General features: G+C 37.5%; 1 protein-coding gene across 5 annotated transcripts in view; it reads right to left on the bottom strand.

Annotated features, from left to right (window-relative positions):
• Nucleotides 1–5,589: 5,589 nt before the first annotated feature.
• The window catches only part of IDE (insulin degrading enzyme), an 81,631-nt gene continuing 62,699 nt past the window's right edge, over nt 5,590–24,521 (bottom strand). For all 5 annotated transcript variants that reach the window (XM_031044705.2, XM_031044706.2, XM_034061320.1 and 2 more), the window contains exons 20-25: nt 23,692–23,859; nt 21,071–21,343; nt 19,013–19,074; nt 17,158–17,230; nt 15,198–15,265; nt 5,590–14,086 (exon numbers count right to left, since the gene is read on the bottom strand). In XM_031044705.2, coding sequence (XP_030900565.1) covers nt 13,991–14,086; nt 15,198–15,265; nt 17,158–17,230; nt 19,013–19,074; nt 21,071–21,343; nt 23,692–23,859 — 740 coding nt within the window. In that variant the 3' untranslated portion in view covers nt 5,590–13,990. The remainder of the gene's footprint in view (nt 14,087–15,197; nt 15,266–17,157; nt 17,231–19,012; nt 19,075–21,070; nt 21,344–23,691; nt 23,860–24,521) is intronic.

The following is a 24,521-nucleotide window of genomic DNA, read 5'->3' as shown; positions in this document are numbered from 1 at the left end:
CTGTACAGTGAAAGCACAGCAATTAAATAAGCTGAGTTAGCTGTTTCTTGCTTCAAGAAAGGATGGGGCTGAGATTGCTCTGCTGAACCAGATTTGTGCACTTTTTCTTCCTCAGCAGGTACAATATTTTTATTTAATAATCCTCTAGTGGTGCATTGTAAGGCTCTGACACAAAAATGCAGACAGACCACAGTACAACAACTTTCCAGAGGCCAGGTCAGCCTCAGAGTCTGCAAAATAACAAAAGGTATAAAAGAGTATTATAGCAGGATTCAGGAACGATACCAACTGCTGGGAGAAAAGAGAGATTTCCTGTCATGTCTAGAACAAAATCATCCCTCTTTACGGCTGCTGTGGTTGCAATATAAGCCTAGAGCAGATACTGGAATTCTAAAATTGTGCATTATCTGAAAGCAGATGTAGGCCCCAGCAGGTAAAATACTGGGACTTGTTTTCTTCCTGCTTCTGCTGCTCCTGCCAGTACATGCAGCGGTACTGAAAAGTTTCTTTTACGGGTCACAGATAAAGATAGTTGGATATGGATTCTCAATCCTCAGCAGTATTTGAGAAGATGATCTGATCTCATATTCTGGTTTGGTCCTTTTATAGTTAATCTCCCCATTTTCCAACTGTGTCAGAATTGTAGATTTTGGCTAATATGTTTATGTCTCTGGTGGTTGGAGCTTTTTCCATTGACAGCAGTTCATCAGTACAGCTAAACAGAACCACTGTAAACTGTCAAACAGACGACAAATGAGAGCTTACAAAATGGAATACTTGCTGAACTGAGACAAAACTTCCAGCACCAACAATGATGATGGCAGGGGAACAGAGACTATCTGGTTTTAATTGCCAATTTAGACACAGCTGAGCTTCTACTTATCTGAATTAGTACTTCTGCTAAATTCATGATGTTTTTGTCTTCTGCTAAGCCTTGACGTTAGCAGACACTATGCAAATGCAGTGTTCCAGGGATAACTCCTCTCTCAAACACCAGCAGGTGGTGGTGAGTCTGAGGACTGACTCCTCAGGGAAGATTGCTTTTTCCCTCATGTGGGCACCTCCTGCTGAGCTGAGATTTTTTTTGACCCTGCCTGCAAGCATCAAGGTGATGAGCATGCAGTGGTTTTTTCAGTAACTGTTTGTGATTATTCTCAGTTCCAGCCTTCCCCTTTCTTTCTAAGCCCAAAATATAAATTAACTTTCCTTTTTATTTAAAGCTTGCTTCAATTGCTCTTGAAGTTCTGTCTAGATAACAGCTTATCTTTGTATTGTACCTCAGAAAACCAGCATTCCATTTTACCATGAAGTGGTTGCCACCAAACACTGGTGAATAAACTGTCAATATGCCTTATTCTATCAAGGTTGGTGATTTGTGGGAGATAATTCCTGTTTAGCCTGTTGATTTGCTCTCTTATCAAAAGATGTTTCAAGTAAATGAACAGCATATAAAATAATATATAAAAATATGCGAGAACCATTTGTCTGAAATAAATTTTGTTCCAATGCAGTGAAGCGCAGACAAGACTGCAGTAACAAATGCACTTACCCTTTTAAACGAAAACCAGTGTGTCAGGGGGATTTATACAACACCAGTAACTCTCTCATAATCTAAAAATAATCACCAACTATAACATTAGGCATAGGCAGTCCAAGTGAAAAAAAGAGCATGTTTAGTGTACTGATGATGTGTAGGTCAAGGGCATGACTTTAATGGAGCCAACATAATGGCTTGTACTGCCCTTCCTGTTAGGAGTTGCTTCAGTTCCCTGCTCCCAGCTCATGACAGGGGCCCAACAGTGTAAGGTGGGTGGCTGTGAAGGATGATGGAGATAGGTACATACCTGCTCCTTTCCAGCCAGCCATGAGACTGATGTGATCACGTCATAAAACTCACCTTCACACTCGCCTCCCCTTGTCTACATGAATTCACCTTTTTCTTTGCTGCTAGATTTAGATTTATATTTATTACAGCACTACGTATGTGAATCTGACCTGATCTCCATGAATGACTGTAGCAGACGGGGTCAGAAGAACAGAGCTCAGCAAGGAAGCTCCAGTTTTCTCAGTCTTGCTCTTTAATATGCAAGTAACATCACTTAAGACTTGCAACACAGTGGTTAGTAGGCATAAATAGGTCTAAGGCCATTCAAGCTGACAAATCTCTGACTCATCTCTCCTCTGTATCAGGGTAATATGCTTTCTGCATTAGCTGAGGTCTTTGAAATAAAAAACTGACAAAGGAAAGACAAAAGGAAACTTAACAAAATGTCATAATTAATTCAACAACATTTTAAATCACCAACTGCAATGTTATTCAATTTTGGTGAATGGGAAATTAAATAATTCAAACCATTTCAAATCTCACAGAGCAATTATTCAATTGAAAGCTCAAAAGTTCAGATCAATCTTCAGAGGGGTAAATTTCTAATGGACAGGACTTCTCTGGAGCCAAGGGCATGCATTATCTCTGCAATGTTCTTTTCAAGCTTACAGCTCTGCAGAGTACAATTTATTCATCTGTCAGACTTTATGCACTTCTTGCCAGGGAATCATTTATATATTATTTCTCCAAACCATAAAATGAAAATATTTTTTAGAAAGAGAGAGCAAGCAGAATAAAGCCTTTAAATAAAAATCAGCTGATTCAGAGTCCCTTTTCCATTTTCTATCTCCTTCAACCACATTGCCTTGTTATTTACCCTTAAGTTAAATCAGATGAGCTTTTGCTCTCTGTGACATTATTACAGAAAACAGGATAAACAGTTTATCCTTTCAATGTGCAAACCTGGCATCTCTTCCAAGCAGATGCATTAGCAAGCCATCAGAGCAGGTGCAGCTCAGGGATGCTCACACCCAGCAGTAAGCCTGACTCAGGGGGAAGGGAAGCTCCTGCTGTACAGCAAAGAACAGAGAAAAGGGCCAACAATTCCTGTATTGCTGTGTAATTCTGGTCTTCATCCACTGTGCAAAGTAGGCAGTTCATGAGTTACCTGACGCTGCCAAAGCAATTTCTCTTGTTCTCTGTAATGAAGGCTCAGGCTGCTCTTCTTTCCCCAGCACTCATGTGCCTTCACATACCCCCACCTGAAAGTCGAGGTTCAAGAGACTATCGGAAGTCCTGGAAGGCTAATATGCATGATCCTTTCTGTTCAAGGATATGCCAGCCTTAAGTTACTCTGCAAGGAAATGTTTATTCCTCCTCCATTCCTACATGACACAGGAAGGCTGCTAACGCCACCAGGTAGCCTGATACTTCATTTAGCAAGACTGTGTTTCCAGTTTCTAAGAACCTTATTAATTTTTAAGCACCATGTTATGTGCACCACACTGAGTAACTCTGGAAGATTTCTTCTGTGGTAAGTTTGGTCACTTAATGGGAAATTGCAGCAGGTCTCCAACAGTCTCAAAGTTTGAAGCAGGGAATTGAAAATTAGGTGGACCTCAGGTGGTTGAGGTGGTGGCTTTTATGACTCATATAAGGAGTCCTCATAAACACCTTGAAAATTTGAAGGCTGAAGCTGCTTAGTTGGAATTTGATTAAACTGAACTGGAATTTCCCACAGGTTTTTTTTTCATGCAAGAGACATGTTAAGTGAAGAAATGGGTCTTAGCACCTCAGCTACCTGCAGTACTGTAAAATCAGGCCTAAAACCAGAAACTCTGTCCTCCAGAGCTCTCAATTTCCATGCTTAGCCTATCCTATTCAAAGGCAAAAAGGTAAAATGTGGATTCAACGATAGGTATAGTGAATGACGGACAAGGAGGTTTGGGACTGAGCAGTCACTGAGAAAAACGGGTAAAAGATTGTGGCATTAATCTGTGACACAGAGCCCAGGAGCTGCAGAAAGGCTTGGGGTGCAGGGGGCTGTGAGTCACAGATTGGGTGAAGGCAGCAGGTGACAATGGGTGACAAGATGAGGACTGCCACTGGCCAGGGGAGAAGGTTGTGGATCCAAAGACAGGAGATTAAGAAGGTCTGTCATCATCAGAGGCTAGAGCAGAGTGTGCGTCAGCTCCTTCCCTGCTCTCCAGCACCTGGAAATGCCATGATGTGGCTTATCGCACAGACACACATGTCCTCACTGCTGGTACATTGAACACGTGACAGATCTGGTGGCTCCACCCCACGAGATAGCGCTTGCCCATGTCACTAAGGTGGCACAGAAAGCTATCCTGCTCCCCTCATTTTCCCTTTTGTTTGCACACTTGTCAATTACACCCCAGGTCTGCACTATCAGCACTTCACTCTCAAGCCCTCCATTGTGTCAAATGCTAGAAATACTAGAACCACGGTGGCCTATGCAAGCTTATTTCTTCCCTTTTTGTGAAAGGATCGGTCTGTGATGAGACCATTCACACTCTGAGTCTCCTGCATGAAACTTTCTCTGAACCTTGCTCCAAAGGCAAAATTGCCATTTTCCTGAGTTTCCTTGTGGAGCCTGTTGTCACAGTGCCAAGCACACCACAAGTACAGCCTTCCCCATGGCTGCGTGGGAAATGGGCAGCGCTAGGAGTCTACAGTGCTGATGGATTTAGATCACCTCACCTGTGATGCCTGTGACCTGATACGTAACCTTTTTCCTCAGAGTAAGGAGGACCGCATCAATCACAAGTGCAATGCACAGCAAAGCCGTGGCTCCACTTGGAGAGCTCGGTGCTGCTGCAAATTAACCTCGTTAATTCATGGACACGACCCCCTTAATTTTAAAAACAAACAAAGCCTAACAACAAACCAAACCAAAAGGTGCTGCTGTGATGTACCGCGGAGCCTGCGGCACCCACCTCCCGCAGGGGCCCTGCCAGAGGCCTCCCTGCTCCCCTGCAGCCATATTGCCCCGCCGACACCACGTCCACGGCACCAAGGCAGGCTGCACTTTTTGGCCCCAGCCGGGCCGTGGCTCCTGTGCGGGCCCCAGACAGCGAGACACACTCTCCGACATCCGTTCTCAGCTCCCTCCCTTCACCGACCCCGCTCACCACTCTCCGCCGATCCTCTGCCTGCCCACCCCTGGCACAGGCCGGGCCCCGCTCACCACCTCACGGCGCCTCAGCTCGGCGGCACCTCCCCGCGGCCGCCGCCTTCACCGGCCCGGGGGAGACCTGGGCAGGAAAGCCTCGGAAAGCCGTCGGTTTGGGGACACAGCCCACATAACGACACTGAGCTTGTAAAAAATCGCATGCAGTCTTGCTCCTTATAAAACACACAGCCAGGCGATTCCAGCCATCTAAAGGTGATTTATTTTCTCCGATTAAGCATTTAAAGTTTTATTATCTGTAGAATCGTACAAACACGATTTTCCTCAGGATAACGAAGAAAATCATTTTCATGCATAAAGATGAGGTGCACAACTCTTCACATTGTTATAGGGAATAACAGCAAATGTTGTCTTATATAGCACCAAGAAGAATTTTAATTACAGTGTGAAGGAAAGACACCACAAAAGCTTTTTTTTTGTGGTGAATCGTTTTAAGCTGACATTTTTATTCTGAAGTAGATGGTGTTTTCCTAACAATAAAAATTAAACTTTACATTAAAAAATAAAATATACCTGTTTATTTAAAAAAAATCACACTTATACAACTTAATCTATGAAATCTGATTTATTTTCTTGCATAGCAAATTCTCTTTCAAACTTTGAAACAGATAAAAAAGCAAACAACAATGCAGTGCTTCCTTTCCTGGTCTTCTCTTACCCCAACCTAGTCAAACAGTAGGAAGTAATCATTGAATATGCATGACTATATCATGAACCTGAACATTCCTTTGCAAATTAAACATACAGTCCTACTCTTAAATTTATTATGTGGAAATGGCACTAAAGAGTTGGCACTAAAGAGTTCAATATTTACTGTCAATTAAGTCACTTCTACTTGACTTTCCAGATAAGAAACTATTTTGGTAAGTGCCAGCTCTAAATACTCAACAAGGGACCGTATATCACCATAAATAAAACACCCAGTTCTGCTGTTCATTCCAAGATGAGGGACTAGATGTGACAGGTAATCTCAAATACATATGCATATCCATTAACTGGAGGCCCAGGTAACTGGTTGGAAACAGCACTGATTATCATAGTATAAATACTACAAAAGAGGAGATGTAATCAAACTCCCTTTCTGACATGGAAAAGATGATAGTAACATTTAGTATTAAAACCAAAGGAAAGACCAGTTGAGTAAGCGAATTTGATTGATGTAGCTACTTTCAAGAACAGAACTTCACTGTTTGCCCAAGGCATCCAAGAATGCAAGGGGCCAACACTCTCCCAGTGCGTTTTAGCCATGCTTTCAGGACCCGGAAGAAACATTACAAATTCAGCTTTTTATATTGCCCAGCTGCTGGCGGTGTGTGGATACTGTAGTGCCATCCATTCTCAATGCATCTCTCAAATTGTGCAGTCTCTCTTCTCCACCACCAGCCTACCACAACTGTGCACATTGTTGCCCGTACATTTCTGGTTTCATTTAAGGACACGTCAGTATGTTCAATGAGCCAGAAATTACCAACAGAATAAGTAAACGAGTTTTTAACCTTACTAATTGCACTATCCTGTATAGTCTTATTTAATCATACATACAAATTTATGCTCAGTTTTGACTTTGTGTTGCATTCCATTTTCTGAACAACTGCCTCTTCCCGAGCTGCTGGACAACCACACATATTAAATCTTTCCACACAGTTTTGAGAAGGTAGTATTATTTACTTCAGCTTTAAAAAAGTACTGGATTGATTACAATGCAAATACATACTTTACAAATGCAGATACCCATTATCTTGTGGTTTATCTTTTTGCTTGCATGGTGTATGAGGACTTCTGGTAAATACAGAGGCAGTTCTTCCACCACCTTTGTAACAGATTTCTCTCACAAACGATCTCTGTAACACCATCACCGAATTAAAGCTCAGTCCAACCAGCTATGAAACTACAGGACTCTGTTTATTTCTATATAAAACTGAGACCCTATATCTGGATCTCAAAGATGAAACATGAATTTTACAAGACTTTCAGGACTATGAAGCTATTCCAATAGTATTTAAGATTATTTTAAATGACTAGACAGAATTTATGCCAAAACCATTAAGATGTGTATTTTATAATCTGGGGCTATCAGTAATTCTACAAGGCAACACATTTACTCCAGAAGTCAGGCCAGGTTAAGTATTTAGTTATTAATTATCTCAAATGCCTTTTTTGTGTGTCTGTTTGGTAAAGAACACAGAGGTAATAAAATTCATGAGACATCTGCTACTTTATGCTGTTGCTTTCAATGCTCAAAGAAACCTAGACTGTTCAGACACTACAAGATGTCTGAAACTAAGGTCTTATATTCACTCTTTATTACTCACAATTCAACATTTAAAAAAGCCTTACATATTATTACCTATACAGTGCCACAGTTGTGCATTGGAAGTTTACAGACATAACACGTCACCCTTTTTCACAGGAATTTATAATTTATACACAATGATACAACAGATAAGACATGATTATCCGACAAGAAGTGCAAAATGACATATAACTAGTTGGTTTCAACTCATATGCATTATCTTCAATTTCCACATTATTGTTATTATGTGGCTCGTGAGCACCCCAGCTCACACATCAAGCTTAATACAATCTTCTGTAATTTCACATTCATAACATCTTTAAACTAATGATTACTGACATTTAAATTCAAGTGTAAAATCCAAACTACAAGCATTCTTTGTATACGCATTCTTCAAGTTACACAAAACCTACAAGCTATTCCACTCTTAAATATATCTACTTCCAGGAAAAGGCTGCATATGGTATATTTTTATTAGATTACTCACAGCAATAAAATCATATTGTGCATACAACAGCAGATCAGTCTCCTGCTGCAGTTCAGTAGCACCTGTTTTTAAATTATTTCTGAAATAGTTCTACTTGCTTAAATCTCCCACTGGGCTGAGCCTCAGCAGCAGTCCAGTATGGCTCTCCAGGCTTAGCCATACTGCAGATGCCATTTTGTTTAATTTTATGGATACAGCTTACCATGATTAGAAGGTAAATTCTAATCACAGAAAAAACATCCTAGAACATCCAGTGCTAAAGGGACATCAATGACACTTCTGGCTGATGTGACAATGGGAGTTATGTGGTCATCTCACTTTGGTAAGAGAGACATGATGCAATGCGAGATGAACCATGGGTGACTCCGCGCTTGAAGATGACATGTATCAGAACTAAACAATCAGCTTGTGGAGATGCCAGATCCAGTTAACATACAGATTCCTGCATTTCTAGAATACACTTGATGCTGCAGAATGGTCACAATTACTTTCTCTTCCTACACTTTGATCTGGAAATGAGTATTAATCAAATCTGTGAACAGAACTGTCTTCGCAAATCTTTTTTTTCAGATTCCTGAAGCTTCATCCTTAACCGGTTTGTGCCAGTGAATGACACTGGTATCTTGCAGTCAAAACACAGAACTTCACTTGCAGTAAGGGGTCCTAAGAAACAATTCCGCTCCCTACCCAGCCATCCCCCTATCCTGGTACTGCAAAAGGTTTGGAATGCACAAGTATTAGCAGGATAAAAGTTACTGTAATGACAGAGAAAGTGGGGAAATGTTGAACTGTTTGACAGCTTACTGACTCTAGAGCACTGATGGGCGCTAAGCCATGAACTTCCCTGGCTTTTACACACATATGCAAATAATCATTTGGGTTGAAACCTGTCCTGCTAAACTTACTTCCTTCCAAAGCAAGTTGGAAAGTTTGAAAAATACCAACTGAACTCATTTCTGAGCACTACTGCTGTGAAATGTTGATGTATTTCTGGTGTTTTAGACTAGTTCCAACACTGCCTTATCAAATGCACCACTTCTAATACTATTCAGCAAATTTTTAAGACCCCTGTCCACTAAAAAGCATCACATCCAAGATCCAGATTTTCAAAGTCTCAGTCTCAGCTTTCACTAACATTTGTACACACCAACATTTTCTACATACCATCTTTGTGCCTGCTCTGAAATGACTCAGCCTTAACCATGACGAATGCATTAATATTGATCTGCATCTCCCTGGAATTCACAAGCAGGTTGTTTTTTAGCTCTCCCATCACAGCAGTTCATGCTTTACAGCAGACTTCACATAAAAAACACATTTTCCTATGCCACAACTCAAAGCTTAGTGCAAGTTATCAAAAAATCAACTTCTTTTCCATCTTTTCTTACAGTTTCTCTAGCCTATTTTTCCCCACTTACCAGGAGGTCTGTAACGTAGGTGGGGACCTCCTCGTTCCCTTCTGTTGAACGTGTTCTGATTTTGTAGAATTTAAGCTTAAAATTCTGATTTTAAGCATTCACCACCAGAACATGTTCATGTACGAGCCCACACATACCACAGGACATGGTGGAGGGGAGGGCTGGGAAGACGTCCTGAATTCCAGCTGCTTTCCAGTGGAAAATTTTCTAGTAACTGCCAAAGATATGTAAAGTACTACGATTCCTTACTCCTCTTCCTGAAATGGAAGATGAGCAGGCAATGAAAAGCTGTAATGGAATCTGAAGCAGAAGAAAGCACATCTAACACAGAGTAAGGTGGTGGTAAATACTTAGAAAAATATAGGATTTAAACTTTGATGCCTTGCACTAGTTTCCTACTAGCAAAGCCTAGTCACTTCCTTGCTCAGTGCAACAGTAACCTGAAGTGCACTCAGAGCTGTGTAGCTTCTCTCATCCACTGCACAAACAGTCCAGAAATTTAATCCAGAATTTTTCACTGCATCACTGAAAAGGGAGTCCTGAAAGTTAAGAGCAGCAAAAGCTCAGCAGTGTCATGTCCACATCTTTTAATGCTGCACTTAAGAGTTAACAGCCTTAGGGTGGCTTTGAAATAATAATTTAAGAATCCATAAATATTTTCAATCTTAAATTCCCTTTACATGCTAGAGTTCAAGCAAGTGGATTTGTGACATTTCCCATTCTGCCGAGCCTTACATACTTTCTTACTTTGAACTGCAATTCAGATTTCACATACCATTAGCATTTATATTCCACCAACAGCACATATTGGAACTTATGGGTATATTCTTTGAATGGTAAATAGTGACTGAAATGTTTCAAATAGAAACCTCTCAGCAGAGTCTACATAAGCCAAGCTTCTTTTGATATTACAAGAAAGGTAAGAAAGGCGCCTGACTTTCTGATCTCTTCTGCCTTTAAAATAGCACAGAGGTGTCTTGTATTGTGCAGCATGCAGCAACAATATTAAAAACTCACTTGAAATTAAAGTATTTCAGAATTGGATTTGAGTATCAAATTAGGGCCCAGGTGTCACTGTAGATGACTGTATCAATTCAATGGTCAGCTATGGAAAAAATACAGAAAAAAAACCCACATGAAGAAAGATGTAGAAAATAACGATTTTTCACTTTACAACACACCTGTAGCAAAAGCATTCTGACCAGAAATGGCAGAGAGAAGACAGATTCTGCTGACGCTGTGTTAAAACAAGAACTAGAAAATAATACATGAAGTTAAAAAGGTGTGTAATGCTTTCTCCACATATTACAAGTACCCCATGGAACACATTATGGGTAAGGGCTGTTCATGTCCAAATGTCTAAACAATGTTCTGAAAAAGCTCTAACAATAATAATTTTATTCAGATAGCTTGATTTTTTTTTTATAAAAAACCCAATAAAGCCAGTTTATCAAGATTTACACTGATCCCTAATTATTGGGAGCGGAGAAAGAGAGCCCTGATGTTGGGAACAAACAATTTTCCTGGGGAGTTGCAGACATTTTGTTTCTTTGCTCAGAGTACCAACCACTCTTCCCAATGCCAAGGACAAAACCTGTGTCTTCTAACATTGCTAACTGCCAGGTATTACTTCAAGGAGCAGAAGTGCCTGCTGATTTATATCTTTACACTGTCTGAGCTCAGAACTCACACCATTTACTGTTCTAACAACCAATTACACTTAATAGCTAACTTCTAGAAATTTAATCTTTTGGTGTACATAAAACAAGGAAAATGACCAAGGAAAGTAATTTCTCAAAAGCAACACTGTAAAGCTGCACTAGCACATGATTCAAGTCTGGCTGCAGTGATGCTTCTGAATTTACAGTTTCAGATTTGATAATCAAAATTCTGTCTTGTGCAAGCATTTCTACCTTTATATTTATTTAGTTTTCATACACTCAGAGAGCAAAAGGGGTGGATCTACCTATACTGGATACGACATGGGGAAATCCTGGGAAACTTGCCCAGAAGTGACTGAGAACACTTCTCCAGCTGCAATGCTATTCAGCCTAACTAATCCAAGCAACTGGCTACCAGAAAAATCACAATCAACGTATAATAAAACACATGCACAGACTGACAGATGTAACATTACCAGTATGCAAAAAAATTAAAATGAAACAAATTAAGAACTCCAAACATTAAATTCAGATTGTTTATTGTAAACAGAATAACTCTAGCACTCTGTCATACTGGCTGTGTCACATGCACCCAATTCCACATCAACTGCTTAAAATAGCACTTGCAAAAATTACAGTTATGTAATAATAATTTATGGTTTCTTACATAAACTAGTTAACAAGCACTAAAATTGAATTACAGTGTATTCTAGGTAGTTTTTTATTGCTTGTAGACACTGCAGCTTTGGATCCATTGTAATGAACCCATTAGTATGCCTGAGTTTATCAAAATTTACTGCTATATCAAACTCAGAAACTGTAAAATGCTGGAGAACACTTTAAAGGAATTAAGAGTTGCTGGAGAACTACAAGGGTTTCCACATCCAGTCACAGAACTTTGAAATTCTACATTTTTTCCTCTGGAAAACATGGTTTGTGAGCTGATGTTAAGTACACAGATATTCCAATTTATGTATAGAATTTGTTAAGAGTCAATAGTACTTCCATGAATATATATATCTATTTATTTTTACACACGATAGAAGCCATTTCATTTTATTCACTGTAAGAGTGTTATGTTTAAATACTAAATCCCAAAATATATATTTTATATGTTGTCAAAAATTTTATATATATATATATATATAATACAAATATTTTGACTAAAGAAAAACTATAAACAAAAGCGAAATGCAAGAGGGTTAAAAAGCCCATTTTATGTGATGGATCCATGAAATATGTGGTGAACACAGACACCTTAGCTGGTTTTGCTTATATTATGTTTAATATTTTTTCTGAGACTACAAAAAAAAATGCCAGTGGCCTTCCCTGGCAACAGGTTACATCACAAATTATAATCAAATTTATTAAAAAGGTTTTGACACGTACTGATAACCTTTAAAATAACTTTTAAATACACTGTAATTATTCAGTTAAAAGAGACTCTCAGATAAACGCAACTTAAGGCCCTTACCCTGTCAAGCATTCATATAATTTGGCTTCAAAGCCAGTGTAAGAAAAAACATTACTTCAATTACAAAAACACCTCTATCAAATATACCTGGATTCTGACATGTGACAACACCCATGTCACATCAGGGCCTTAACTTCGTGTTCTTTTAACAGGAACCAAACTCTCAGTAACACCCCTGACGAGCAGATTTTATATTCTTTAGTGCTTTGCATACTCCATACTGTCTGAAAAACTGCAATCAATTTTATGCATTAAACAGGTAGGAGAACTTGGTAAGATGCTCCCTTACCTTCTTCTATCTTGGGGCTGTACCAAGCAAAAGACCACTCTGCAAAAGTCAGTATACGTGGTGAAGATTAGACACCATATATTATTGTTTTGCCGTTCTACTACATTATGGAATATATATATATACATACATATGTATATATAATTTCAGCACAACTCTTTGTCCTTCTAAGTTCTGTGCAGCCTTCTTAAAAGAAGTAGGAAGAAACATTTTGTGATGTAACCTGAACCACCCCCTGTTCTATGGCAGTACTGCACTGTCCCAGATACCTTTCTGAAGGAGTAAGGACCCCCACAGATGTATCAGAACTATAATGTATCTGATTCATTACAGGGCCCGTATCTGACATTCACCTGTTCTTTAGTCAAGAACTAAGGTGTGCTTAAAGTTAGTTGCACTACGAAGTGCTTTGCTGGACTGAGACCTAGCATAACAAAATGAGGCAAAACAGACCGAGTTCTCCACCAGTACACACACAACTGAAAACAAAAAAATGACACCAAATAACGTATTTTATATGCCAAATGGAAACAATTCACAGTAACACTAAAAAACTGAATGGGATATTGACAGTATCAAGAGACTGCGACAACACTTTTGATAACAAAAATAAGATGCACTATTAAAGTGTTTCCAGCATTTTACTAGTTTTAATATAAAATGTCCCCCAATTTGTATAGAAAGATTAAAATCATGCTCATATCTTCAATTATTCTCATTAAGACAATTCTCACTTACTACCATGTTGTCAAATTTCCTTTTCTTCCCCCTGCACTGGTCTTCATGAAACTTAAATAGAAAATATGTTGGTTGCATTAAGGATCAATTTAAAAAGTATCATTCAACACATCACTTCAAAAAAAATGTGAAAGTCTCTGTTTTTAAGAAAAATTGTTGCCCACATCCCAGAAAGGATCTACTTTTCCTCACCCTCTTCAGTCTCCAATAATAATTGGGATACTAATGGTGGTTTTCAGGAGTAACAAGGATATTTCATTTTGTCTGGAGGGTTATTTTATCAAAATGAAATTTTGGAGGGATATACTATTTTAAAAATATACTGCATCTACAAGTTTTTTATTATTATTGTTTCAGTTGATTTTGGTTTTCAACAGGTTGTCTGTAATATAAATGACACATGACCACAACTGATTTTTATATACTCTCTATCCCTAACACACAGCTAATGTCAAATTAATCAAGAAGGAATTCAGGACTTTCATAACGGACAGAACCATTTATCCTAATGATCTTTAATCATTTTGTTCATCATGAAGTCCCCTGAAACCATGTCAGTACTCATCATCTGCATTTCTTCACTGGGGTTCTTCACAGTTTTGCAGCCATGAAATTGATATGTGGTTTCACCAGTGGGAAGAGTGGCAGACTGCGCTTGAATTCTGTCATATTTTCTATCACATTTGGCTGCAAAGAAGCATATGCAAAAAAAAAAGCCTGCTCAGCATCTTTAACCACAAAAGTGAGAAATTCCTCTCTTCTAACTTTTGCTACAGCTGCATATAAACACAACTTTCTTGCTCTTTTCTGCAATATTAGTGATTCAAACTTCGTTATTACAGGATCCCCCAAAATAGACTGTTACTTTTCATGAAATAAATGGTTTCATGTTTCCTCTACATAATTTGAAACAGTAGCTATAATGCAGTAATTACATTACTAATAATGGCAGAACCTTCAGTAAATGCAGGGCTTGTCTTTTCATTTACAAATTCTACTTCAGAACATCCCACCTATCCTTTCAGTATCAGAGGTAAGATTATCAAAACAATAGCAATTCAATGAGCTATTATTTTTAGTAGCAGTAGCAAAGTACATTTTTCATATCTCAGTCATAATAGCTAATACATCATATAATTCATACAGATGTTTCCACCATGGTGATTATTTCACCTATAAGGGCTTAATAAGAACATAGATCTACTACTGCACTATGAACAGTTAATTATCTATTGCGACAAACACTACCATCCTTCTTCAAGAAAATTCTTTTAAGGTCTAGCCCTGTGCTATGATATCTAACCACACAGTGAAATATGTAATACTTGTATGAAGGGAATTTGTCAAATTGCATCCTCCACAGGTTACACATTGACAGTAATACTCATTGATATTTTAGGCTTTAAGATACTGACCAGATAGTTGGTTTTGTTTGGGTGTTTTTTTCTGGGTTTTATTTGTTTTAAACAAAGTTGATGAAGTTGTCAATGCCTATGCATCTTTCTCTTGACACTTGATAAATCTGATCATATACCATCAGTACTTTCAGACAACTATAATCTGTAATATAATCTGTGTATAACTCCACTGTGTAGGTATTCAATAAAAAGAAAACAAACAAGCAAAAAATAATCAAGAAAAATCCCTGTTGTTACTGAGGATTACAGTGCATGTAGAAGAGAGCTGAAATGTCAGCCCCACAACAGCATGCATTTCAGTAAGTTTGCTTCTCCCTATAAACTTATACTAAATTTCAATATTAAGAATACAGCTTGGATTTTTTTGTATTGTTTTTTACCTGTGGTAGTGGTGGTGCTGGTGCCAGGTTCACATCATTTTGGCATGGAAATTCTCCAACAACAGGGCCTATTTAACATCATCAAAATTAATTCAGGACCATAATTTAATCAGTAACTTTTATATAAGAAAACTGTTTTCTCTTACAAGACAGGAACACGTATCTACATGAAAAAGAGGTTATTAATTTTGAAGTAGCTCTAAGTAAGATTTTTTGAACATTTGTCTTTAGAATTACAAAGAGCTTAATCCATTACTTGATTTGAGAACATATGCTGGGGCAGTGGCTTTTATTCATTTTACTTACACATAAACAGAAGGTAGAAATAAGAAGTGCTAACCTTCTGGTCAATGAATACTTCAAACTGTTTTTTAATACAAATTATGAGAACAGTAGTACATGACAGTGATACATACAATAAGAGCAGTGCAACAACAACACATGTCTTTTAGTAAGGACATGCTTATGGAGGCGTGGGGGTTACTCCATGTACCAAAATTCTGAATAGCAAACCCACCTGTCCCCATGTATTCCCTACTCTAGTCCCCCCCCCAACTTTCTGCATCCAATCCTCTTGTCCATAAGTACTTCTTGTCTTAAAAATCGTAAACCTCCCTTCTACCTCCATATTTACATTTCAACCCTAACCTTCACGCTAGGAGTTCAAGTGCTTCACACTCCAAAAGTCCTTCTAAAGTGTCTACTGCTTCTGATTCTTTTCCACTATGAGAGAAAATGATGTGCCTCCAGGAGGACAGGTTCCCTCTGGGAACCTTTTTAGTCTTCCTCCACTTGGCAGAATGCTAATTTGGACTCATGGGAAATGCATTAATGTCCCAATTTCTTCTTCATGGCAGAAGAGAGGCCACATGCAAAATTAAATTGTTTAGGACTGGAGTGTATTGCAGAGAGAATATCTTGCTATAATCTCTGTAAGAGTAACCACTTGTGAGGTTTTCTCCCATGCTCACCCTTTTAGGATGCTACCATTTCAAGCAAATAATAAACCACTCTGGCAATGTATTTACTGCACTTGACAAAGTCTTCTCCTGATAAGAAGTATTAGAACTGATTCTATTTAGTAATGATTAGTCATGAAAACTGAAAAGATTCTTTGAAGCAAGTCTTCTTTACTCAGCTGCACTTACAATTTCCACAGTACCATAAAAATCATTCTGAGACTGGAAGGAATTTCGTGACAGGCATACAGCTTTTTGCTTCTTTCTGTTCTATAGAAAGCTTTTAATGTTCTTGATTTTGCAACCAGTTATATGCTGGAATATAAATCCAGTATAAACTGGTGAGAAACCCACACAAAACACCACAGAAGATTTTAATCTCAGTTTAGTTATATTAACCAGAAACACTTTCAACCTTTTAGTTCTTGAATTCTAAAAACGTAGCAACACAGTTTGCAATGCACAGCTAATAATAATTTGAAAATAAAACCTAAATGAACTTAGACTTTCTCAAGTTTAAGTATGTTTGACATGCCCAGAGGATTGGGGCTTTTTGTTTGTCTGGTGGTTGTTTTGCTTTTTCCCCTTTGAGTGTGCTTGAATAAAACTGTGGACATTCATAGCTTGTCAGGTGAAAAAAACAGCCACCATATTGTACTGATAGCTGCAAATCTTAATTTCGTTTTCCCTGTAGGACTCTTACAAAGTTTTATGCTTGTTTTAAAATATCCCATTGAAAACATGAGTGCTACTTTAAGATACATTGTTTTAATATCAATATACTTCAAAATGGACATGTGTACTTCACAATTTTGTGCCCAGAACTTGGTTTGAAGCACACATGTAAAGAAAACCTGTCAAAGTAGTAGTTTCTCCTCTGAAAGGTATACAGTTTCCAAAGCTGAGTTTTTCTTATAGTGCATTTATATCATATAACATGGTTATCTTTAACTATGATTTGCTTGAGCAGGAACTGATGAAGTACTAAGCACAATACTTACAGGAATCCATTTCCCTTGCAAGGACATGTACTGATACCTTGTGTCTTCTGGGAGCATCTATTGCCAACAGCACCTAAAGTATAAAACATCAAGTCCTTCAGGTGTGGGAAGTGTCACTCACATTATAAAACAGTAAAAGAATGAAAGCATTTACATTTTAGTTTAAGCTTTATAATGAAGGATGAATTCTGGGATATCACAGAATCATTGAATGCTTTGGGTTGGAAGAAACCTTGAAGATCCTGTAGTTCCACCCTCCCTATCATGGGCAAGGACACCTTTCACTAGACCAGGCTGCTCAAAGCCCTGTCCAGCCCAGCCCTGAACAATTCCATGCATGGGGTAGCCACAGGTTCTCTGGGCAACCTGTTGCACCACCCTCAGTGAAGAATTTCTTCCTAATACTTAATCTAAATCTCCCCTCTGTAAGCTTAAAGCCCTTCAAATATTTTTAGAGGTCATCCACAAAGTATTTTGAATTATTTCACAATCAAATTTAAGAAACTAAGGCACTGTTTCAGGCTTAGAAAAATTGGAAGTAATAGGAACTCAGCCATTCACTATCACAGTATCAGAAACCTAAACCTTTGCAGAATTTTCAATCCCTAGCAGCCTTCTGGAAGCACATCACCCTGAACACAACTATTAAGCTCAGCTGGGCTAGGTCACTCATCTAACCAAGTATTTCTCCTTTCGAATACCAGATGATGTGCAAAATAGTACAGATTCCTACATAAACAGAACGTGGATACTTGATCAAGTTATCATTTATTAAACAACAGCTACTGAAATTCCATTTGCTACGTTTGTGCTTGCTGCATATCTTCACCCATACCATTAAAAAAACAAAACAAAAATGTTAGTGTTCACTTTGCCATGTAAATAATAACCACTTTTAAGCTCTAAATCTCATAAAATAGACGGTAATGCAAAATGACCTTAGATGAAGGAAGTGAAAAGAATAAGGACAAATACAAACCAGAAACTGCTTTGAAAGACATTAGTCACCCCCAAAGAGAAATGAAGAACACAGATACACACATACCCATGGTTCTTCATGGGTAGAACTTTTTCCATCCAATAGTAAGTCCCTAAGACATATCTTCATTATTTTTCAAAGTATTCCCATAGCTGTTAGCTGCTCCTTAAGTAATACAACACTACATACACTTTGCAGTATAGCAAATTATCATTGCCTATGGAATTTGTTCCAAACTGAAAGGAATGAGGCCAAGTTTACTAGGGGGGAAGGGAGAGGACCCCTTACTATTTCAATTGCTTATATTAGATATCTATCTAGCAACTTCATGCTGATCTGCAATGTATAATTATTGCATCATTATATGTTCCTTTGTTCTGCCTAACTATGAGAGAAGGAAAAAAAGCGTTGATTTACAGTGAATGAAGCTTTAAAAATAACCATTTTATTCACAATTCATACACACAAAATAAGCTGAATCATTTATTATAATTTATTAGTTGGAGAAAAAAAATAAAAGAATAAATTTGCAATTTTGGCCAAATTTGGTCATAGAGCAGCACATTTTTTTATTCATAAAGGATGAATACATGAGAGAAAAGTAAGAGCTGGTAAGAAGGGAAAAAAACAACCCACCAACCAAAAAACCCACACAAGAAAAGCAAATCCTTTCCTGCAATTTTTACAGTGTAGCACTGCTAGTTGCCATTAAAGTAAGTAAGGTTCAGGAAACAGAATTACTATTAAGGTATCTGCATCAATCATATCATCTACATAAAACAGGCATAAGTATATGCTTTCATAGTTCACACAGATCACATCCAGTTTTAGCTACATCTCCTTCCAAGTAACATTTCAACTATATAACTGACTTACCTTATAGAACTGTATAATATCATCCTTGGTCAGAGTCTTTAGATAAGCCACTTCAATGTTATCTGCACAACAATAGTAAAAATTAGAACAAGTCTGCAAATCACAGCTCATTATTAGCACACTACTTATTCAAAGTACATTTCTTTCAAATTCAGATGCTATAATTGACTGCAAATGATACGCTTTTCATTGTTAACTTTCAAGCTAATACTTGCATCACTAAAAGTGTCATTGGAAGCTTGACAGAAAAATTATACTTCAGTAAGTCCATTTGATTGGACTTACTAAAAAAATGCATGTTTGAAGAATACCGATTGCACTTTATGTTATTCAGTAGCTGAAAAAGATATGCCTACTTCTGTATATTATCTTCAAATCAATGTTACACATTTCTAATGCAGACTAAGGATGGCTTTTATTCACAGTTAGGAAACAGGGTGGTAGGATGTACTTTGTACTTATATTAATAAATGTAAGGAACAGTGCCTACATCATACCTGTTAGGGAATAATTATCTTTTAGATATCTGGGGATAATGTGTCTTAGTAGCTACACTGCTTCATATGAATTAAGTCATAAGGTAATATCATTTCTTCACAAGCAGGAACATTTTTTGTTGTAGGCATGCTTGCTTTTCTTAGGGTTAACAGGAGGAATAAGAAAGAAATGCGTGCAAAAGAACAAATACGCAGCTAAGAATTCTGTGAGGCCGGCTGTAAGTAATTTATGTGAAAATACGAAGTTTGACACAGTTTGGAAAATAACAAGACATTTGGGAGAAAATTTTAAGTAAAGTAAAAGTATTATAATGATAAAAACATAAAAACCTGAAAAAAAATCTTTCACTTCTTAAGGCTAGAATATGAACTTCTGGTTTTGACAATTCTAGTCCTATTAGAAAATCATTAATGAAATAAGATTACCAGTGGGCAGAGGGGAATTAAAGATATAAAAGTCAATGGAAATAATGAGTTGAGTAGGATTTAGATGTTGAAGATATGACTACAGCTAGCAGTAAGAAATTCCAGAGAGACAGTATAGATCCAAGTATGGTAAAAACAAACACTGAAGGCAGAGAAAAATTAAACTGCTCCGTCAAACACAAAAAGAAGTACTTGAAGGGATAAGTTTCCTTTCCACTCCATACACTCAGGCATGAAACCTTGTCAATAGCTCTCATTCTCTCAAGACCAAGCTAGATGACAACTCAAAATTCTTCATTACTGAAACAGTTCAGATTCTGTCGACCAAAAAGAATGTATTTGTTATTGTTACTGTGGAAAGCCAATATTGTGCATATAAAGCAGAAAAGAAGTCACAGGACACAGACTTGAGTTTTATGTAAAAAACTGTCAGCCCATTTTCAATAATAACACTTGAAGTTGGGTCTTATTTGATCTTCTGCAAGTTTGTATCTTCACAGTATTGTGGATGAATAAAAAAATGAGAAGTGTTTCTTCAGGCCTATTCTAAGCTGAGACAGGTCACATGTTAGTTGAGATACCTCCTATTGCCTCTCCCATTGCTCCCCCAAAAGAACTGTCCAATGGGAAAAGGAATCTGGTTCATATGAATGTGTGCACCATCAGGAATGTCAAATTGCATTTGAATGCATCTCAGTCAAGCATTAGGTACATATGTAATACAGACATCTGAATATCACAGAAAGAAATTTGAGCTTATGTGACATTAATATCTGAATTCAAACCACTTCCAGTCGTTGACATATTCTATGTCTCACTGAGCCTTAAGGGAAAGGACAGAAGGGCAATGCATCATTCACCAACCCCCATCATATGGGGAACATCACGGAACACATTTATCTTTGTATTACTAACAGCTCCTGCAACAGTGAGTGCGCAGGCTCCACAAATGAGTTGTTTCCTCAAGGCAGCAGGAAGAAATACAACTTACTGGACACGATCACAAAAAAATATATTAAATTATGCACAGGCTATGTGAAAGTTTAGGTTGTTCCCAAATGAATTTGACACTGAACAATTACAAGTGCAGCCAAACAACAGCATTCAGTTTTAAAGGAACTGTAATTTCTCTTACCTCTGTCGAAGTTATACTGCTGGGAAATGATTTCACCCCAGTATTTAGCACATTCTGCAGACAGCTTCTTTGGTTTGTCTAGACGACGAATTGCTAAAGCTTGTATGTGTTTCTGGAAGGCCTCTTCTGTCATATCCTCTATGCATTTCTCCATAGTTTTTAAGAATGCTTCAACTCTGCTTTCTAAATAGTGTGGAGGCTTTTCAGACTGTATAATAAATCGCAGTCCTTGTATGCCATTTGCCCGACGTGGACCACTGAATACAATGTAACCTTGGCAAAACAAGAACAGTCAGAAATTAAAATTATTTGAAATTAAAATTATTTCACTTATAATACAGAATTAAACTTTGCATAAAATTGCATTCCTGTCAAACATGACATGTTTTTTTGCTGTCAAACACAGCTGCGTTTAATTCAGTATTATAAATGACATAATACATGTTTCCAAAATAGGCCACCATTGTGTTATAGATTTCTAATCATTCTTGGATGCTCACGTCAGAAGTGGACACAGTAGTTCAAAGTCCGTACATGAACAATATTATTGTGTGTGGATCTTGGAAGTTCCCGTTATAAATGGGATGTGTATCCCAGTGTTGTACACAGCAGCATGACACTGATAATTTATGTTCTACTTCTGATCCACTGTAACCTGTAGATTGTTTTCTACACAAGTGTTACCTAGCCATTTCCTTTCTAGCTTGTATCTGTGCCATTGATTATTCCTGCCAAACTCTTCCTACCAAACTGCATCTTATTCACGTTTCTAAAATGTCAAACGAATTTTGAAGTCTAATTCTACCTTCGCACACACTTGCAGCCTCTCCCAGCTTCATATTATCTGAAGATTTAATAAGTATATTCACTCTTCTATAAACCAGTTTCAATAAAAATACTAAATAACACTGGAACACAATAGAGCTCTGTAGAACACCAGTCATGACCTAGATGCTATTTAGCTTGAGAATATTGTGTACCTTTCCTACTAGCAAGAAGAGACATATGACATCATTACTTCCATCCATACAGCCAAATTCTATTTGCATAAAAAAGTTAGGTGTAGTTTGACCTGAGTTTGTCCAGTAATAGTTTCCGAGTTACCTTCTGTGAATTCAGAACTGGTTTGATAAAACCTGTGTTTTACAGGATTAGAATTAAGCTGACTGATCTCTAGTTTCTCTGCTCCTCTTTCTCCTTTTTTAAGGAAATGTCACATTTACCTGCGTTTATTTTTCCAGTATCTCACCTATCATTCACAAATACTTTCTTATAAGACTTCTAATTCCAAGATTTCATAATATTTTTTAATGTAATGTACAGTTCATCATGCCTGAACTTTTTAAAAGCTTTTCATTTGCATGAACAACCTTTAATCTGTTATTTTCCATTTCAAAGGTAAGGGTTGGCCTTTGATCACTGGTATTTATTTTGGAAATCACCTGGTTACAGTTGGCATTTTAAGTGAAACTAAACAAAGCCATCCAAAACCACTTTGACTTCTTTTTTCCACAACTAACTACTTTTCCTCTTTCTTGTCCTGGTAAATCATTTCTTGAATGAACTCTTGGTACTACTTCTACTGTTTAGCAAACTGCTAACTCCTGAACTTCTTTTCCCCCTTATCTTTCCAGGAATCTTATTAACAGTTCCATCACATTTACTGAATTTTGCTGGTATTTCTATTGTCTTACTTCTTAAGTCTTGTTAACTCTACCATTTGGCAGCTATGAAGTGCTGGACGTGCTCACTGCTCTTCCTCACTGGTTCCGCCCCTCCTCTTTAATTCTTACCACCAATCTATATAAAACCTGCCACAACCACATTCCAAAAACCTGCTAAATAACCTGGGTCCTGCCCTATTTTCAACAGTTATCTAGTTAAAAGCCTATACCGCTGATTCTGCTAGGTGCTCACAAAACATCTAATCTTGCCTGATATCCCTGGTAGTTCACAGTCATCACACTGAGACATTTGCCTGTCTCTCAGCTTTGGGAAAAACTACTCCTCCTCATCCATGCTTCAGCTATGCAAAGTCTCTGTCTATCCTTGTTATCCTGTTTGGAATAACCTTACCAGTTCTCAGTCGTACTGGTTCAGGTAACAAATACTGGTACTTTTTGGTGAACAGCTGTATTCTTAAAAAGTCTGAAATGTATTTAGATCTTCACTAACATGGCAGCTTACCCACAGAGCAGTATTCTTAAAATAGGGCTTATGATTCAATCAGGTTCACCTGGAAGTAGGATCACAAGCAGGAAAGAACATACTAATGCTGATTCTTTAAAATGATCTAAAATTTAGGAATCTGATCTAATCTCCTTTTTGTAAAAATTCTAGATATTAAATTTGCCATACAGTGACCAAACTGTATCTTAAGCCAGAGTTGGTTTCAGATATTTCAGACATCTTAAAAATTATGCTTGCTTCTTCTCAATTTAGAGTCCATGTATGGTAACATTCCGTTGAGTCACCAGCAGTTACAATGATTTACTTTTACCAAATGCCCTTTAAATGGCAGTCACTAAGCAGAGAAAGAACACCTCATCATGTCTCATGTAAATGTGTGTGTATGCATGCATGTGTGTACACAGACACACAATCACTATGTTGACACTTACCTAATTGTTCCTTGGTGCGCAGAGTATTGAAGCAGGGTTCTGAGATAATCTGACAAAAGAGCTCCAGAAACATATTCTCAGAAGTGCTCTGCATGTCTGTCTGGTAATATATTTCAATGCCACAATTATTATGAACTTCATTTCTCTGTTGATATACAAACCAACCTCCTAAAAGACAAAGTTAAAACATCGATGTTATTATCTACAATTAAAATTATAATGGTTAATCACTTGTGGAATGGAATTATTATGAACAGTTTAGGACTGTTAAAGCAGAATTTCCACTAACAGCATACTTTTCACAAAACCAGTAAAGAAAAGATTATTTTAACACATCGAAATGTCACAGCTTGAGCATATCAGGAGGTAAACTGAAACTGGCTGCTTCTCCTCAAGCAATTATTTTTGGAACTGGAATGGAATTCTGCATTGCCTCTACTGTGTAAATAGCTTCTAAAGACAATTTGTCAGAAACATTTACGGACATTAAAAATAATCCAGCATTTAATATCAATAGCTTCTTTGGTATATGGTAGTTTCCACAGGCTGATTATCAGCTATGATTTACTTGCTTTGACTGTATAGTTACATCTATTGCCACTCCTGTACAACTCTCAGCAATTGCTTGAACCTCCTTTCTTACACGTAACATTTTATATTTTTTACATAATAGAAGTAAAATTGTATGCAAACACCATGAGACCAAAAGAATTTGTATTGAGAAAAAAGAAGTTACCTGTGTAACAGCTTTTAGTTTTCTCAAAAAAACAAAGAGTCATTTAGGATAATCTGTCACTGAATGATCAATTAATACTTAAGAGTGCTCAGTA

Source organism: Melopsittacus undulatus, chromosome 4, assembly GCF_012275295.1.
Source record: "Melopsittacus undulatus isolate bMelUnd1 chromosome 4, bMelUnd1.mat.Z, whole genome shotgun sequence".
Lineage (NCBI taxonomy): Eukaryota > Metazoa > Chordata > Aves > Psittaciformes > Psittaculidae > Melopsittacus > Melopsittacus undulatus.
This window is presented reverse-complemented; position numbering and strand designations above follow the sequence as displayed.